The 18,856-nt window shown below is 33.0% G+C and overlaps 1 protein-coding gene across 1 annotated transcript in view; it reads right to left on the reverse strand.

The window, feature by feature from the left end:
• Positions 1-18,856, reverse strand: part of HEATR5A (HEAT repeat containing 5A) — a 91,082-nt gene that overhangs the window by 61,002 nt on the left and 11,224 nt on the right. The window contains exons 2-11 of the mRNA XM_011376414.2: positions 18,233-18,416; positions 16,788-16,999; positions 15,841-15,949; positions 13,389-13,538; positions 12,401-12,575; positions 6,987-7,147; positions 5,535-5,790; positions 4,782-4,937; positions 3,152-3,402; positions 700-811 (exon numbers count right to left, since the gene is read on the reverse strand). Of these exons, the coding sequence (XP_011374716.1) occupies positions 700-811; positions 3,152-3,402; positions 4,782-4,937; positions 5,535-5,790; positions 6,987-7,147; positions 12,401-12,575; positions 13,389-13,538; positions 15,841-15,949; positions 16,788-16,999; positions 18,233-18,358 (1,708 nt within the window). The 5' untranslated portion in view covers positions 18,359-18,416. The remainder of the gene's footprint in view (positions 1-699; positions 812-3,151; positions 3,403-4,781; positions 4,938-5,534; positions 5,791-6,986; positions 7,148-12,400; positions 12,576-13,388; positions 13,539-15,840; positions 15,950-16,787; positions 17,000-18,232; positions 18,417-18,856) is intronic.

Raw genomic sequence — 18,856 nt, forward strand, 5'->3', positions numbered from 1 at the left:
TGTCCTAGCAATAAATCACATAAATATAAAGACTTAAAACATAACTTTAATAAAATAATAAAATTGAGTTTCAAAGTTAAAGGATATAACTGTAATAGTCATGATCAAAAAATGCGTATTGATTTTTAATAAATATACTTTAAATGAGTCCTATCCCCTTCAATGTAACTACCTTATTGGTGTTACTATTCTCACAATAATTACAGAAATGGATTCACAGGCTATGTGTGATATGTTCTCTTGCCTATCCTTATGATATGGAAAATTTTTTTACCTCTGAAGATGGATATGAATGATTTTTGGAAAAGCCAGAGTCATTCAAAGTTAAGCCTGAAAGATGACCAAATTGGCTTATCCTATTTAAGGCTCATAAACTGGTCTTGAAGAGAATTTCAAATATCTGAAAACGTTTTGAGGAATGTAGTAAGGATATGGCTTCTTAAGGTGACTGATAGAAGACAAACATTTGTTGCTAGTATCCAAGCAACTTCTAAAGGGGATCAGTGAGGTTTTGCTATTAAATATCATTATCAACTTATAGAATTTTTCTATATTTATGTTTCAGTCCATTGCAGTCATTATTTCTTTTGATCCAAGACATATTAAAAGTTAGTCTTGTCAAACCATTCAACACAATATTTTACATTCAGAAAATGCAAAGTAGTTCATAGTTATGTAAACCTTCCACAAGAATGTTACCTAATGTCATCAGAGCAGCAATCAACAACCATCCGGCTTGTGTGCGCTGAGCTGAAAGGCGACTGTTTTGAGCAGCAGAACACAGCAAATCTTCCGCTAATGTCATAATAATCTATTTACATATAGAAGAACAAGGCAAAAAAAAAAAAAAGCTTATCAGTTTATAGGTAGGTTACTGGACAAATGACGGCCACTAATAGTTTCTTGAAAAATTAACTCTTAGATGTAATAAATGTAAATAATAAAGGACATTCATGTAGACTATACCATAGGACAATGTCAAATAGAAAACTATAAAAAAATAAATTTTCAAGGTTAAATATTGGCATATCAGATTGCACAGAGCAACACCATAATCTTTGTAGAGCATATGTGACAACATTGCACAACTGTTCAAGTTTAGTTATACAGAATTTGAGTTTATTTTTAGTTTTAGGCAACTATGTTAGATTTGTAGCTACCAGAGAAATTCTCAGTATAGGAATCTCCCTTTTTAAAATTTTGCATACCATTTTGATATCTGAGTGGCTGATAACTGTCTTTCCAGAGGCAGTATATCATAGATGTTAAAGTTCTCAAAATAATCTCATATTGAAGTAAGTTTCACAGTATAATAAAATTCATTAAAATGACATATTTTAAAAGTCTATGAAATATGCAGACTTATAAAACAAGTGAGAGGAAATCAGTTGTTTCACATTTATGAATAATACATACTTATACAGTTCAAAGGCCAATAGGTATCTAATGTCTGAGAAGACATCTCTGTTACCAATGACCTCTCGAAAAGCAGCAAGTATTATGAATTGTTATATGTTTTCTAAAGAGAAAGGTGAGTGGATTTTAATCCAACCAACCAACTACTACTAACTTAGGACCACCTGCAGTTTATATGGTCAATGGATAACACTTGAAAACTGCGAACAAAACAAACCAATCCTGCATGCCTAAACCACTAAGATGTGAGGATATTAAATTTAACTAAACACATACAATGGCAATTCTTTGCTTAGCAAAATGAGATGTTTGTTTAGAATATAACTAAAATAATAAATGAATAATATTACCTCCTGAAGTTGTCAACCACCACATACTATAATACTCAATAATAAAGACACAAGAATGACAAAGAAATAAAGTGGTAACTTATTTTTTAAAAAATGCTTGTATATGCGTGAAGCTCAGGTTATGAGGGCTTTCACTGTGAAACAATAATCTCTGACAACTTGCAATTCATGGCTATTCAAAAAAACCCCAAAATTCTCACATTATGCTTTGTCTATTTTGCGTTCTGTATTTCATTAAAAATTTTTCTTTAGTTCCTTTAAAATTCTTTGTACATTAAAACTGGGTTATTTAGTCACTATGTTCTAGGTCATTTATTGGTTTGAAAGTGCTACATTCAAAAGCACTAAATTTATCCAGAAAACCATATTTTTGAGTAGCAATGCAATTTTGGGGGGACATTTTTTTTTTTAGTATTATGAACTTATGGGGTTTTATATTTTTAGTGTGTTTCAATCCACTGTTGACATTATTATTATTATTATTATTTTTGACGCACACATTATCTCATCTTTGGCCAGTAGGAGCCCCTTGTTATTTCCTGTATCCTATAAAAGTGATTATTTCCTTGCTTTCTGGCATGATAAGATGTTCCAGGCTTATCCTGTGCATTCCCTACCCCGGACCTGGCACAGCCACTCTTTGATGAAGCTCTGTTTCCTTTTTACTTGGAAGTGGTATTTAGAGCCATAACCTATTCACTAGGGGTTGTTTCTACTACTTCGTTGTCATTGCTTTTAGGTCTTTTCACTGGACAGAGGATATAAATATTTTTAAAAACAGGAAATTATAAGTTCATAGTAATATTTTCAATTCAAATTTAACATACTGGGCTTTTACTTAACTTTCTTGATTCTACAGCTATAGCTCTTTTAATAATATGGAATCTTGGTTCCAAAGAACATTTCATCTACTTTATCTTACAATATGTAATTTCAAAATAATATCACCCATAATATTACTAACTATAAAATTACTAAATGAAGTTTAAAATTTGTTTTGCTGCTCCATTTTTATAAAATTTGTTTTATAAAATGCTCCATTTGTCCTATAAAAAATTATTTTAAATGCACTTCTGTAGCAGAGCTAAATATATACCAAAATAAAGCCTTCAGAAACAAATTCTGTCACTAAATGGAGATACTTCTAACAAAAAAAACACAAAAAGCACACCTGTTTTAGTGGCACATCTGTTTTAGTGTGGATAAGACATTATTCAACCATTTCTTCCTTTTTCACAGTAATTATGTTGATAGCATTTAACACTTTAGTACAGCTGATTTCTCAGAAATTTGTCCTGAATGGTTTTGATACACAAGAAGATTATGATGTTTTTAGGAAAAACTTAAAATATCATTACTATATATGTGGAAAATGATATCATTACCTTGCCCTTTCTGTGAGGAATTCCTAAAGGACAATGTTTCACCGCTCCCAACAAAGCTGCCACAGCAAAACTAAAGCCAGTCACTGCTTCGGGTGAAGACTTAAGTACAGTAAGCCGTTCCAGGCAACGGTCTAAGAGAGGTGTTAGATATGAAGGTAATGCCACAGCAATGCAGTGTAAACACCAAGCAGCTGCTAGTCGAACAGAAATGCTAGGATGCAGGATAACTGAAATGACACTGTCAAGAATGCCTGAAAGGATAGAAAAAAACAAACGATGACTCAGCTACATGATAAAACTCACTTAGCTGTAAAACAGTCAAAAGAATAAGTAGCAACATGAATATAATATGTATTACTTTATCAAAGCTACATCAGAATACAAAAAATAAGTGATAATTATAAATATTTTTTGTATCCAAGAAATATTCTTCTAATATATAGCATGAAAACTGACTTAAATTAAGTCAGTACACAAAAGAAAAATTATATTTCCTAAAAGTTAATGTTCTGTTCACTTTATTTTGAGACCATTATATGGTACTAGCAATTAAAAATTATCAATAAAAAACAAAAGCACCTTAAGAAGAAATGTTACACTACTCTCCATCCTTCTTGTTTTTAAATCCCTTCTGGCACACTTATCTACATAATTAGTATACCTCCTATTTACCATATTGCTCTTATTTGAGAACAAAATGTTAAACAATCTCAAGAATTTGCTAGGTCATCAATAGACTACTAACTACAAAGAATACCACTAAGAAAAAATCTACATTGTGAAATTTCAACACACACCTTCATCAAAACAGTTCATGTCAATTGCTACTTAAATAATAAGCATCCTGGGATAAATAGTTGACAAACAAAATATAATGTAAAGCTTCATTCCACAGGAAATGTGTATCACAGTCAAAAGACAAAAATGATTTAAAAAGTGATTAAATAAAAGAAACCAGCCACAACAGACCACATACTGTATGATTTCATTTATATGAAATGTCCAGAATAGGCAAATCCATAGAGATAGAAAGTAAATTCGTGGTTATCGGAGGCTGTGGGAAAAAGAAACGTGGAGTGACTGCTAACTGGGTGCAGGACTTTTTGGGATAATGAAAACACTCTGGAATTAGATAGTGGTGGTAGTTGCACAACTCTGTGAATATACCAGAACCACTGAATTGTATACTTTAAGTATAAAGAGTGAACTTTTATAGAATGTGAATTATCTCTCAAAGTGATCTAATAATTTTCAAAAAGAGAAAGAAAGAAAATAGGTTGCCTGAAAAGATCTTCAAGGAAGTGAATTACCTGTACCATAAAGAAATGAATGTTTTCACTGCAGATGAGAGATATGAGTTCAAGTTTACTTCTCAGTTTTTCCATTATCTTAAATATCTCCAGAAAGGGAAACAAAGGAGGGGGAGGTATAGAGAACAATCTTTAATTGCAAAAGCAAAACAACCCCTCGAATATATACATATTTTCAATAATCTTGATCATATATATTTCGCAAATCATCTCTAACAAATCTATAGTGGAATTATAATAAATGAGCTATATGAAGGAAACTTCCTTGTTTAGAGTGAAAGTAAAAACAAGGTATTCTCACAAATCACAACAATAGATACCTGCACTTGGATCCTGCAGCAAAGGTGCACCTGTGGTGCCGAGACTGTGTATGAGATTTCCAAGTTCTTGTAAAGCACACACAAGCATATGCTGGCTGGCTGCTACATCTGTGGAGCCGAGTCGGGTTTCCAAGTTACCGTCACTCATCATGGCATCTGACAAAAGTATAAGAATTAACTATGCATCACTGTTTTGTTAAAATATAGAGGGTGAGTGTTAGGAGTAGAAAAGTATAAAAGCAAAAATTAATACCTCCACTTAATCTGTATGAAACTCATATGACAGTAACTGAAATACTAAAAAGGGAACTTGCATCAATAGAGAAAAAATTGAACGAATATAAATGATTCAGTTCAAGAAATGTGACCATAGACCCCTTATTACTCTTTTAGCAAGTGGTACTGAAAGAGAGAACTCATGGAAAACTAAAAAATATTCCAATTTTACTGCTACACAAGAAAAGCAGAGCAGACTTAAAACAGTACCGGAACTGAGATAAACTAATTGTTTCAAAAACAATGTATCGACTTCTATAGGAAGATCATGAATTCTGATAAACTATTATCAACAGCCTTTAAGATTTGTACATATATATAATAATTAACAAGTTAGATAACTTACATCTCATCAATATATTTACTGTTTTACCCTGAAATAATTGATGTCTATTATTAAAGTTTTTTTTTTTTTTAATATAGTACTATAACAGTAGCTTTTCACTGTTAAAACAGATTGTCTTAGCAGATCCATACCCACAACTTTCTTTAACTTCCAGATAGCCTGGCAAATATCCTTGGCAGCAGCAATTTGAGCCTTTTCTCCAAGAAGGCCTCCTATAGTAGCTCGAAGAATAAATGAAACACAACGGCGACCGCAGACAGCATCAATCTGAGTTTGGGTGACTTTAGGGTGTGACTGTGACACAAGGCTTAGAATATGAGAAAGAAAAGCAGCAAAATTTTTCTCTAGCCATGCTCCTCCTAGTGTTGAAACAAATACCACATAAGCCTAAAAAAGAAAGGAGTTTTATCTTCAAAATGAAATAATTTCAATTCTATATTAATATTTTCTCCTGCATGAAATATGCAGAATTTATTAATATTTCTTTATTCCTTTCTCATTTACAGCCACTTACCTACATAAATGCAGTATAATTTTTTTCTTTGTTAAGCCAAAACTGAAGTTTGCAGTCTTTCAACTGAGACTTCATTTATATTGCCTGTTTTATTTTGGCCAGAGTTAAAAGTTTCAGGATAGTCAGCATAGCCAGCTAATATGTAAAATATGTCTGTGGCTTCTCTGAACAAAGAATTCATATTCTGAACAAGAAAACCCAAATCAAATACATGAACACACTGTAAGAATTAACTGTGTTCCAACATCATAACTTTTAAAGGACTTTACAGTGATGAATTACTGTTATTTATTTTCAAGAAAGTTAACAATTTATCTTACTCCGGAGATACAAAGACAGTAATTTTCTTATGTAATGTTTTTAAAAACACATAGTTTACAATTATACTGGAACATCTTACACTTTCATGAAGTCTAATATTATATAGTATAAAAAACAATGAGGACAAGTGTAAATTAAAAAAAATATGTTTACTTTGAACCATCATGGCATTTAGAAAACAATTTGGGAAAGAATGCAGAGACCTCTGTTTTATTCTAAAATACTTTTCCCAGGGTTTAGCTTTTTAAATTTTGTTTAGGACCAAGAATTTAAACACTTAAGTAAATAACATGCTGTAACATTTACTTAGGAGTTGAAACCATATAAAATAGAAATACAATACTGTCCACCACGTTGAATAATATGTACCTAATTGCTTAAACTTGAACTCTACAAGCACACATAAACACGATGGAAAATATGTTAAACTATAAGACACATGAAAGCACAAGGCCTAAAAACAAACAAAAAAATTTGTATTTCAAAGGAAATAAACAAAAATATCCCATTATTAGGAACTAAAAACACACTGTGGGTAATGGCCTATTTAGTTGGCTTTGTTTATGGTAAATAAGGTTCTCTTACTTGTCATCTAGTTTTTAAAATATGTTTTGGCCTCACTGTATCTATAAATATAAGAGTATAAGTGATGACCTTGCATAGTATCATTTCTGCCTGGAGTCAGATTCTAAAACTTTCATTATAGGCCAGTGAGAATTACATTTAGATACTGATTTGTGATTCTAACCTGAGTAACTCCAACTCGAACATCCCTACTGACTGAACTGGTTCCTTTCAGCATATCACCACTGGCTCGAAGAAATCCTGAACTCCCACGTAGAAACCCTGTTCCTAGTAATTCCAGAACTTCCTCCAGAGATACTCTGCGAATGCTTTGACGTGAGGCTGCTATAACAAAGAACAAAACATGTGATTCATATTTTACAGACTAACTTTTAATGCATGATATTGATTCGAATGTTCAACTGGAACAAAAATAAACTAAAACTCTAAACAAAATGCAAAATTTACAGGACACTACACACATTAACACACAGTCACACAAGGGTTCAGAGATTAAAACATCATGGATTCTGAAGTATCATGCCAATGACATCTTAAAGTCTATGCCACTTTGAGATTGTTCCCTATTGCTTTCTTTTCCTCAAAGAAGTTAAAAGGCTAACAGTATTCTAAAATAAAGGAAAACAAAATAAACTGCCCTAGTTCTCCATAAATAAAAATGCAATACAATGCTTTGAAAATTTGTGTGAAATACTTAAATGCTAAAATCATAATTTAATTTTTCCAAATGCTCTACAATTCTTAGTGAAACTTATATAAAGTAACCACCATGTCCTACTTTTAAAAATTCTCAACTGCAAGTACAACTTTTGTTACAGCCCGTCTCTGAAGAAAGAATATTACTAAAACTACTCAGCCGGCCCTTAGGCTACAATAATTAAGAAATTAAGGCGCGATGTTTAAGTCTATCTATTCAGTTTGACACAGCTGAGTCTCCCTGTGAATATCTAGGAAATGATATCTTCTTTCCTTAAAACAAACAAACAAACAAAACTCCTTTTCATTCTTCTGAAAAAATGATGGTAACAAGCTCTGACCCTTATTATTGATTCAAATCATACACAGTGGAGAAATAAACTTCCATTAATCAAAGTTTATAAACAAAATATCTACTCCTTAGCCTAAAGAGGACATAACCATTTGAAACAAATGAAAATCTGTGTTGGCCTTTGGGAGAGAAACATTAGTGAATAGTATAAACTCCATACCCTCGTGGATCATAAATTCTAGAAAGGAGAGACAATAAACATAACACATGACTAAGCATATAGTATGTTAGACAGTGCTTGAAAGCCATGCAAAAATAGGGCCAGAATAGTAGGGGTTGAAGGGAAGTGTTGTGATTTTAAATAGAGTAGTCAGGGTAGGGTTCACTGAAAAGGTGACATTTGAACATAACTCCATCTTAAGTGAGGAAATTAAGCATGCAAATATCTGGAGAAAGTGTTTTAAGCAAAGGAAATAGCTCAGGCAAAAAAACCTTGAGGAGGGATATGATGCCTAGTGAGTTCAAGCAGAGCTATGTGGACAGAGCAGTGGAGAGGTCAAGTAGGAGACTGGCCAGGGTATAAGGATGGGGAGAGAGCAGAGGCAAAGGACCTTGTAGATCATTATAAGGATGGAAGTGAGGTGCCAGTGGAGGACCTTGAACAGAGAAGTGATATAATCTGTCACTTTGCTCTGTGCTGAGAGAAGACTGTAGAAGGGGACAAAGGCAGAAGTAGGGAAACCCATTAGGAACAATTTAGTAATTCAAGCAAGAAGTGATGGTGGCTTAGATCAAGGGCTGTAGTGGAGTTGAGTCTGAATATATATACATATGTATTTTTAAGTTTTTTATCAGAAAAAATTTCAAATTTACACAAAAGCTGCCAGAATAGTAAAATAAATTCCCATATGCCCTTCACTTTCTCATTTTCGAAGGATACATTTATGGCTAGTTGTTTTACATAAGAGCCCTCAATTTGAGTTTGTCTAGCACTTCCTCAGAATTTTTGGTAAGAGAACTATATAAGTAATGCTGTAAGCCTTCTCAATGTATAACATCCAAAGGCACTGTGAGGCTTGGTGTCAGTCTGTCCCTACATTGGTGACATTATATTTGAACACTGGAATAAGATGACTGCCATGTTTGTCCACTGCAAAATATCATTTTTCCCTTTGTAATTTCTATGTAACATGTGTGGTGATACTTTAAGATGACATAAATATCCTGTAACCCATCACACTTTCAACCAAGAATGTACTGAGGATTCCTACCTGCATAAATTACTATAATAATTCTAAAAAGGTCATTACCTAACAATCATTCTTTCTATATTTATTAGATGGAATTCCACCATAAAAAAGCTCTCCCTTCTCCTTTATTTACTTATTTTCAGTAATCTGTACTCATAGATTCCTTTTTTACTTAATATGTTATCCATTTTCTGTCATTACTGATTTTGCTTCTAATACTGTCCTGGATTTGTCCAGTGAAAATGTCTTTAGAAAGCTGGCCAGTGGAAGCTCCTTACTTTTTGGCACAACAAGACGTACCAGGCTCATCTTCAGACTTTCCCTGTCTCAACCCCATAATTAGTGACTTCTCCAAGGAGTCCCAATTCTGGATATGTTTTAAGATTGTCAAGTAGAATAACTATTGAGTAGGAGAGATAAGAGTAGGGGTGACACCACAAATTTTGGGTTGAACACCTGGAAGGAGAGAGTTGTCATCAACTTAGATTAGCAAGTCTGAAAGTAGAGCAGGTATATGTGTGGGGGAGGGGAAGTCAAGCACTCATTTCTGGACAAGTTAATTTGAAACATCAAATAGACATCCAAATAGAGATGTCAAATGGGCAGTGGATATTACTGTCTGGTATTCGGGAGAGAAGTTTGGTCTAAAATAAATCCAGGAATCCCTGATATATATATATATATATATGATGGTATTTAAGCCATGAGATTGAATAAGATCACCAAGAGAATGAGTATATACAAAGAGCAGGAGACCAAGTACTAGGTGATGGGCCTTTTCTATAAAACAAAGAATCATCAAAGAAGATTGAACAGGAATTTCTAGTTAGGAGGAAGGAAAACTAAAGGGGTTTTTTGGACTATGAGGTCCTAAAAGGCAAGTGAGAAAAGGATAAAGAGGATGAACTGAGTTAAATATTGCTGAAAGGTCAAGTAAGACAAAAACTGAGAGCTGCCTACTAGCTTTAGCGTGACTAAATATTAGAACATAAGCTCCAAAACAGAGGGGCTTTTATGTTTTGTTCAATAACATATCCTACACACTCAGAACAGATCCTGGCCCAATATAAACACTTCATAAACATTTGCTGAATGAATGAATGAATGTGGAGGTCACTGGTAACCTTAACAAAAATAATTCTGGTGGAGTGATGGAGAAAATCCTAATTGAAATAGGTACGAAATGTATGGCAAGGGAAGAACTAAAGATAGTGAGTATCAAGAATTCTGAGGAACTTCATTGCAAAGGGAAGAGAAATGGAGCTCCAGATGTCTGGGGAAGTAAGATACAAGAATTTTTTTTTTAATGGAAGAAACAAAAGTATGTTTTTTGTAGGGACTAATCTGATAAAGAGGAAAAAGTTGATGTAGGAGAAGGGAGACTTCCTAGAGTAATGTCCTTAGCAGGTGAGAGGATGAGCTCTAATAGATATTGAAAGTACGGCTTTAATAGATGGGATAATTCGTAACGGAGGGAAAGTCAGAGTAAACCAGTATAGATGCTAGAAGGTGCATAGATGTGGTAGGGTAGCCTATGTAAGACAGGCCATCAAAAGAAAATAAGGTGAGGGAAGGAGGTATAAAATAGTCAATTAGAAAAGTCAGAGAGTGAATGGACTAAGGAAATATAGTATCTCTGCCAGCCACCATTAAGGACCTACTTGAGGTTCATGGTCTTCAAGAAATAAATTTAAAAGATTAAATTCCTGGTATTGCTTATCCCAATGTTAGAATGTCATACTCAATCCCTGTTCTAAGAAAATCATTTCGGTTCATAATCTTTGCCTATTGTGGCTGAATGTACAAACCCCCACTGCATGTTTTCCAAATTCTTAAGCACTATGTTGCTATTAGACCACTCCTTAAAAAAACAAAGTCATGACACCTAGATCATTTTTCAGTTATACAAAAATAAATAACTCAATTATAACGCAAACTAGAATTTACTTTTGAAAGAGGAGAAAATTTCTAACAAAAGATTAGGCCAAAGTTTTTCAGTTGTTTAGTCTGATTACAAAAATGCTGGTATTAGTGTAGTACTACTATAGGAGGGTATGCACTTAAATGTTACTCACATTTGTTATGCAGTTTTATAGTTTTGCTTATTTTCACAGCAACTGTGTGCTAGTGCTAACGATACATTTACAGAAATGTGCAATTCGCATTTTCAAGAGAGTTTGACTAAAACATGTCTTCTAATTTCAATTTCTTAGGTGGCTCAAGATTTAACTTCTTAAATTTCTTAAACAACTTTTTTTTTCTGGTTTAGATTTTTCTGTGGCTTCTTCCTCTTCCCATCCACCTTTCTACCCACTATAACTCAGAAAATATTACTGAATTACAAGATTAGAAGAACCACAATAAAAATAAAAAATTTTTATTATAAATTTAAAACTTGTTGGTCTCAACGGAGAATGAGGAGACTATATAGCTTGCTAGCGTTCCCCAGGTGATTCAGATATGCTGTACTCCTTGACCTCTTTCATCTCTCGTTGAGAAACACTAGCATTAGAAAAAAACCAGAATTCTCCTTTTACTACAATAAACAATTCCTAGAGCGATGCTTCTCAAACTTTAATGTGCATACAAATTATCTGGGATATCTTGTAAAAATGAGAATTTATTAACTTGGGTGAAGACTGGGTTTCTACATTTCTTATAAGTTCTCAAGTGATCCCAGTACTCCTGGTCTGCAGATGTTTGAGAAGCAAGGCTGTACATAACAATCACATTTTCATTTGTGTGAGACTGTTTATTTTTTGGAGACAGAATAATAAAGCAGGTTTCCATTATTCATCAATATTTTATATACACTATAGATTAAACCCAGGCAAACATAAGTACCCCATCCTTGCTCGCTGCTTACGAGTATATTAATAGGGAATAAAACTAACATAAAGCAAGTTGTCCAAATACAGCAAACTTCAAATATCTGTTATTTGGAATTATTTACAGCACTGCTCCCTTATATCAACCCAGAAAATGGTAAGCCTAATGTATGTATCAGAAGCATATCGCTTAAAAAATATTCTCAAGATTTAGATCTCCTCTCTTATTGAACAACACAACAATTTACTTAAAAAAAAAAACAATGTATGGGAAGACAATGATTGAATAAAGCACGTTTCTTCAAGTTCTTTATTTTTCATCAAATTTTTACTGAATTGTTTGAAAATGAAATCTTAGGACCTAGAACAATGCTTACAAACTAAAATTTATAAGATATTCTACCTCTTTATAAAAGTAATAATGGGTGGCAGTAATGCTACATATGTTTGTTTAAATCAACTGAGGAAAAAATTACAAAAGACGTTCTGAAAATAATTAAATGAAATGTACCTGCTCTTGGATGTTTAGAAATTAGAGCTTTAGCCAACACCGTCCCTAGTAGCTTTGAAACTGAAATCCGCACATCATAATTGGAACCTTCAAAGGACTTAAAACATAGTGTGGCCACACTGTCCAGGTCTGTACTCCACATAAAGCTGGCCTCATTCTGAAGTTCAAGGAGACACTATTCAAGGAGAAAAACAGAAATTAGTGAAATATAAATATCAGGTTCAGGTCTATGTTGTAACAAAAATCAAGACTGAATAAAAATAACACATGAATCCAAAGTTTCTAAATGATTACAGGGACAACAAATGAGTATTTATTAAAAGTCATAAAAATTATACTATATAAAGCAATGTGTCCACAAAAGGTGGGAGGAGGAAGCTGTGAAAATGTCTTTAGAACCAATCTGTTGGCTAACGAGCAACTGAGAATTCCAACATAAATAACTTTACTGTACTTCCTAACCAACTATGTTAATAAGGCGTGATAAAAAACAAAACCAAGTCACTTTCTTCTGTTTTATTTATTAAAATTATTGGGGTGACATTGGTTAATAAAATCAAATAGTTTTCAAGTGTACAATTCAATAATACGTCATAAGAACATTGCACTGTGTTCACTACCCAAAGTTAAATTTCCTTCACCACCAAATATTTGAACCACCTCCATCCCTATCTACCTAAAGCCAAGTCACTTTCGAACAACATAAACCTTACCTGTAAATTTTAGATTATACAATTACAGGGAGGAAGCATGAAGAGCCAAAGGAATACCTAGTCTGATAATTTGAACTTCTTACCCTCTAACGATGTGCTGCTAACCACTTGAAGAACCTTGGGAAATTCATATTAACTCTCTGGGCCTTAGTTTCCTCCTAGTTGATTACCGAAGCTGTAGCTCTAAGATCATGTAGCTATTACTAGTGTTTACAGAGAAAACTGATTTACTTTTCTTTATGTTTTTAGAAATTCTGCTTATTAGACCATTTTACCTTTGCAGCAGCACAACGAACAGCCATGGACCTATCTGTTAAGCAGGATCTAGCGGCTTTATAAATATCCCTGTGGCAAGGTGTAGCAGCAGCTCCGAGTCCTTTCAACATATTTTGCAGACTCAACATAATCTCATATCGACCTTGAGACTACCAAAGAGAAAAGAAACATTTTAAATAGAAAAAGTAATTCACTGTGAAGAAAAGCATAAGCACTGAACTTTATCTCATAAATTAGAGAAATACTGATTTTCGTACACACTAATCAACCCATTCTGACATTAAGAAATATTACTAGTTGCTATTTTATGAAGTGTTTACTATCTCAAAAGTGTTATTTGTGTATATACTACATTTCAACATAATACAAATTTCATAAGACTGATGTGAAGAGTAAATAAAATTATATAGAAAGTGCCTCGCACAAAGCTTGCACATTGTTAAACTGTTAAATAGTCAAAGAATAGTCGCTATAAATGAGGTAACAAGGTAAGAGTACAGGGCCTGATACCTACTAGTTACATGACCTTGGGCAAATCTATTTATCTATTAAATGGAGGTAATAGTATCTACCTCTCTGGTTGTTTTGAGATTCAAACAAGTTACTACATATAAAGTGCTGAAAATAGTGCCTGAAATACACTGAACACTCAATAGATTTTATAGCTATTAACATTTTACCATTTATTGGTGCAAGTAGTTTAACACAGAGGTTAAAAGTTTGGGCTATAAAGACCTGGGTTTGAATCTTGGCTCTGACTCTCAGTATCTGTGTGACTTTAAGCTGTTCTTTCTTATTTCTTCATCTATAAAATGAGAATAAGATGAACCACAGAGAGCCAGTGTAGAAGTAAATAAGCCCCTGTGTAGAAAACATTCACCACAAAGCCTGGCACATAATAAATACTCAAGAAATAGTAGATGCTTGTATTATTGATGTTTTACTAAATGCCCCAAATGATTTCTATATCCCAAGAAATTCAGGCCACTGAAGATAAGTTGGAGGAAGACAAAAATCAACATTGAATATCGTTTTCATAGTAATGTCATTAATTTATCTTTGTTCAAAAAGAGCACAATAGTGACTAATTACAGGTGGACATAACAAAATGGGTCCGATCGGGAAACCTTTGAACTTTTTTTTCCCAATTTCAAATGTTGCCCATCACTGGTGGATGAGTATCAAAGGTGGGAATCCCTTTTGATATCTCCAAAATGTGCTACCTGATCAACTAAATTATAAAGGTAAAAAACAATGAAGCAATAAAATACTTAGCAATAACTTAACATTTCTGAGAGCTACAGAGTAATCTGTTAACCATGGGGCCTAAAAAGGATTATAGCCTAACCAATGAATTTAAGAGGGGGGGAAAAAGTTTAAAGCGGCCATACCTCAGTGAACAAAAGTTCTTACAGACTTCTCCTTTTAAATAAAACCAAGTTTACAGAGGTTAACAATCCTTTCTCCTGAATGACGTTTTCCATTCTTTCAGGAAACTACTGCTGAGAAATGATCTGCTGAGTAGATTCTCTCACTAGTTTTATATTATGGATTTCACTTCTCAAAATTCTTACATCAGCTACATTCTTGAAATTTAACATGTTTTATCTAGGTATATTTTTAAAAATTATGTGTGCAACTAGCTAGCATTTTTATAAATTATTTCAGAGCTGTCTTTTAGACTATTTTTCTAAGTAAGGTAAGAACAGGAACATGTGTGATGTTTTTATATTTGAAGGTGCTGAGATAGCCCTGAATATTAGAGATCATAGATTTAAACTTTTAATATATAAACATACAATGTTCTTTAATTTTGAGCTGGCTGGTAAAGCTATATTTGGCAAGAGATTACAGTATCTTAAAAGTCAAAGAAGAGAAAGCTACAAAACACAAAGGGTGTTCCACAGTGGTAAATGATGCCAACAAATCAATGAGGCTAACACTGAGAGTATACTTCTCCTGTCAATTAAAAGATCATCCAGATCCTGGTCATACTTAGGTCCTCCACGCTCTTTCCCACCTGATTATGTTACTCACTCCCTTTTGATTCTGGCACAATATTAATCCATCCATCAGGTATATAGTAGTTACCAACTATGTATCTGGGTCCTTGGTGACAAGCACTTGCTCTGGAACTAGTAAGTAGTATCAGATGGAAAAGCTGATATAAGCAGAGGAAGCAGGGATGGGCCTGCTATAGAAATATCTTAGATTTTGCCCTTTTGGATTTGTCTAAAGACATGAAATTCTATTATTGCTTTATTGCTTCACCAATAAAGATTCAATAATCAAAGTGCATGTGCATCACCCAGAAATATTTCATTTATGGATATATTTATGTAGATACTTATGTATGCTTGTCATAGGTAAAGCTCTTTAATTGGATCAAGAAACCATAAAACCTATAAAATACTATCTTTTTATTCTTTGGTTGAATTTGTAATGACTTACCTCTGCACTCTTCATAGCTTTAAGGATATTCCCCACTGTATCAGTAAAGGTGTTACCCAGTATTCTACCCAACTTCTTGTACAAGGAACCCAAACATACCACAGCAGCACTGAAACAATATTTAAATTAGAAATTAGTCGCGAATAAAAAACAAGAATAAAAAATTAGAATATGTAAAGATGACTATTTAATTTTACTTTTACAGGATAAAATTTCCCAGAATCTACTCCATTGTTAAATTCAACAGCATGGCACCTTAGGTGAGTGTCAAATAATTATATCAATACCAATAATTTTAAAACAATGTAACTTCAATTAATCTAAATTTCTGCCCAAAGGTTCCATTCCCTCAAATTTTTTACATATTATAAAAGATAAGAAAATCAAGAAACAATGTTCTCATCTCATCTGAAGTCTAAAAACTTTACTGGAAAATACATTCTGTTCTGAGCTAAAAATAAGGTCAACAAAAATGTCTATAAAAATTACTATTGTGGAATATCATACATGGCAAATCGACTTCTCTAAAATAATAGGTGATAAAATGAACTGAATCCTGTGGAGATATTAAGCTGTTCTTTTTAGGATCTTAGAAGAATATTTTTCTACGTTACTATTAATTTTCACTACTAACAACTAATAAACCAAAAGAACATCCAAAACATGAAGAATTTAAAATCATCTTTTTCTTAAACACTCAACTGCTAAAATTTTAGTGAGACGGACTTCATTCCCAAATCTAGACTTCAAATATGTCTAAAATATTTTTTAAAAGAACCGTTTCTCAGTCAATGGGAAAATGTTAGATTTTTAAAAAAGATTTTTAAAAATGAGTAAAACAATTTGTATTCAGTTTCAAATTAATCAAGTAATTTGGGTTATTTATAAAAATGATACAACAAGGAAGCACTATTTTGTTTTATGTGCAGTTTTGATATTTAACTTACAGTTTAGTGGGAAGATAACTTGGAGAATCATCTTTACTACGAATAAGATCATTACATTTATCGATTGTCTCATAAACAGAAAATGTGTCTCCGATACTATAAAGAATGCCTAGATTCTTAGCAAGGAGTTTGCGGGTAGGAGGCCCTGGGGAGCTGTTCAACAAAGATAAGAGCTGTTCAACAAGTGTCTTCTGTTTCTCTTTTACATCACTCTAGAAATGTAACAAAAAGACAATTCAAAGTCAACATAATTACACATAATCCCTTATATGATTTTTCTCTCATGTATTCAAGAACTAACTAAAAGGCTCTAGAAAAATGTACAATTATTTTGACTAAAAATTACAAATTATTTGGTGGTGTGGTCATCACACCACATGAACAGGTAGTTTGTTGCCCTGCTGATATTTTCACAAAACAAATTCTGGACCACAATACACTGGAGTATCTGTGAACAAGGGCTCTATTTCTTCTTTATCTTTCTTATGTTTGAAAAGTAGAGCAAATTTGTATGTCGACTAGAGCTTCTTAGTTATTAAGCCCCCATCCCATATGTCTGTGTAATGAGCAGCAACCTATAACCTATCATCAGAGCTGAACTTGCAAAGGTTACCTGCTTTATTCAGATCTTTTTCTAAGGTTAGCACAATTTTCTTTTTGTAAGCTTATGCATCTAAATAAATGCCAATGTTACTCCATTTTACTTCTCTACTCTCTGAAAATGGAACACAGAATACCATTACAATAGTAATGGTATCCAGGTGCTCACCAAGACCTAAACTTTCGCAATGTAATATGTGCTAATTCAGTGTATGGATTTTTATCTTTTATTAAATTCTAAATGTCTCCATGAGCAGTGTCTTTGTACCATTTTGCATTACATATGGTGTTATTATATAGAATATCGCTATTCTTAGCAGATATATGCAAAAGTATTTAGAAGTAAAGTACCACCTCACATGTTCAGTAAATCAATTGGTCAATCATATATGGCAAAACATTAACAACTGCTGAATGTAGATGAAGGGTACGAGTGATGAGTTTTTTTTTTTTTAGGTCCATTTCACAAGCTTTTAAGAGAGAGTATGTTTATTCAAAAACTCTTCAATTCGTATTCCTCTTTAGAGCCCAGACCTTTTAACAGTGACACTCCCATGACATTATTTAGCACTGTGCTGCACCAGGGCCTCGTGTACATTAAGATGCACGAGGTGCAAAACAAATAAAAATGAAATCTAATGCAATGTAGTTTGTCATTTGTTTTTGATAATATCAAAAATATTGGCTAATTTCTTCCTGCCTTTTTGAACAAACTTGTAATATTTCATTATAAAATCTTAGTAAGGTTTAGTATTTGAAGGCTAATTAAGTTATTCTGGACAGAACTAGAAAAGCAAACCAAAAGAACTATCTGGCACTTAAAATGTTTCTGCAATTTTACCTACCCTGCTGGTTGCTAGTAAGAGCTTCTCCAAATATCTCAACCAATCAAAAATAAACTCTGCCTTCTGAACTTCACCTAGTTGATTGTATGCTCCTTCATTCAGCAATAAGCTATGAGCTAATTCCATTCCTTGAAGAAAATTCTAACTGGTCACGATTCTTCTCATTAAACTTCAGTAAATACGCCTAAAGGAAAAAAATGTAACAGAGTAAAATAACATTTTAAAAAAGGAGTGAAAAAACAATCATACTGGAAATATTCCGCAGAAGAGCGTAAAGCATAATTAAATAGAGATTGTCTTTTATAACAGCTCTAGGGTGAAACTGGGAAAATCTCAATCTAAACTCTTATTTACATGATACAAAATCCACTTTTGTATTCAGTACTCCTTTTTCTAGAGCACAGACAGGCAAAACAGAGTAGCATTATTTAACTCATATGCAAAAAATGCTAAACAGAAGAGACATTCATTTAAAATTCTGAAAAATTTAAGGTTAGACTACTCAAGTGTTAGATTTTCAGTTTTCATTGTATAAAAAATAAGTTATGGGTACATATTAACAAATGATCAAATATCTAGACCTCCAACTAAAATTCTGTAGTAAAGCTTGACACCTCCTCAGGC

Source organism: Pteropus vampyrus, unplaced genomic scaffold (genome assembly GCF_000151845.1).
Source record: "Pteropus vampyrus isolate Shadow unplaced genomic scaffold, Pvam_2.0 Scaffold297, whole genome shotgun sequence".
In the NCBI taxonomy this organism is placed as follows: Eukaryota; Metazoa; Chordata; class Mammalia; order Chiroptera; family Pteropodidae; genus Pteropus; species Pteropus vampyrus.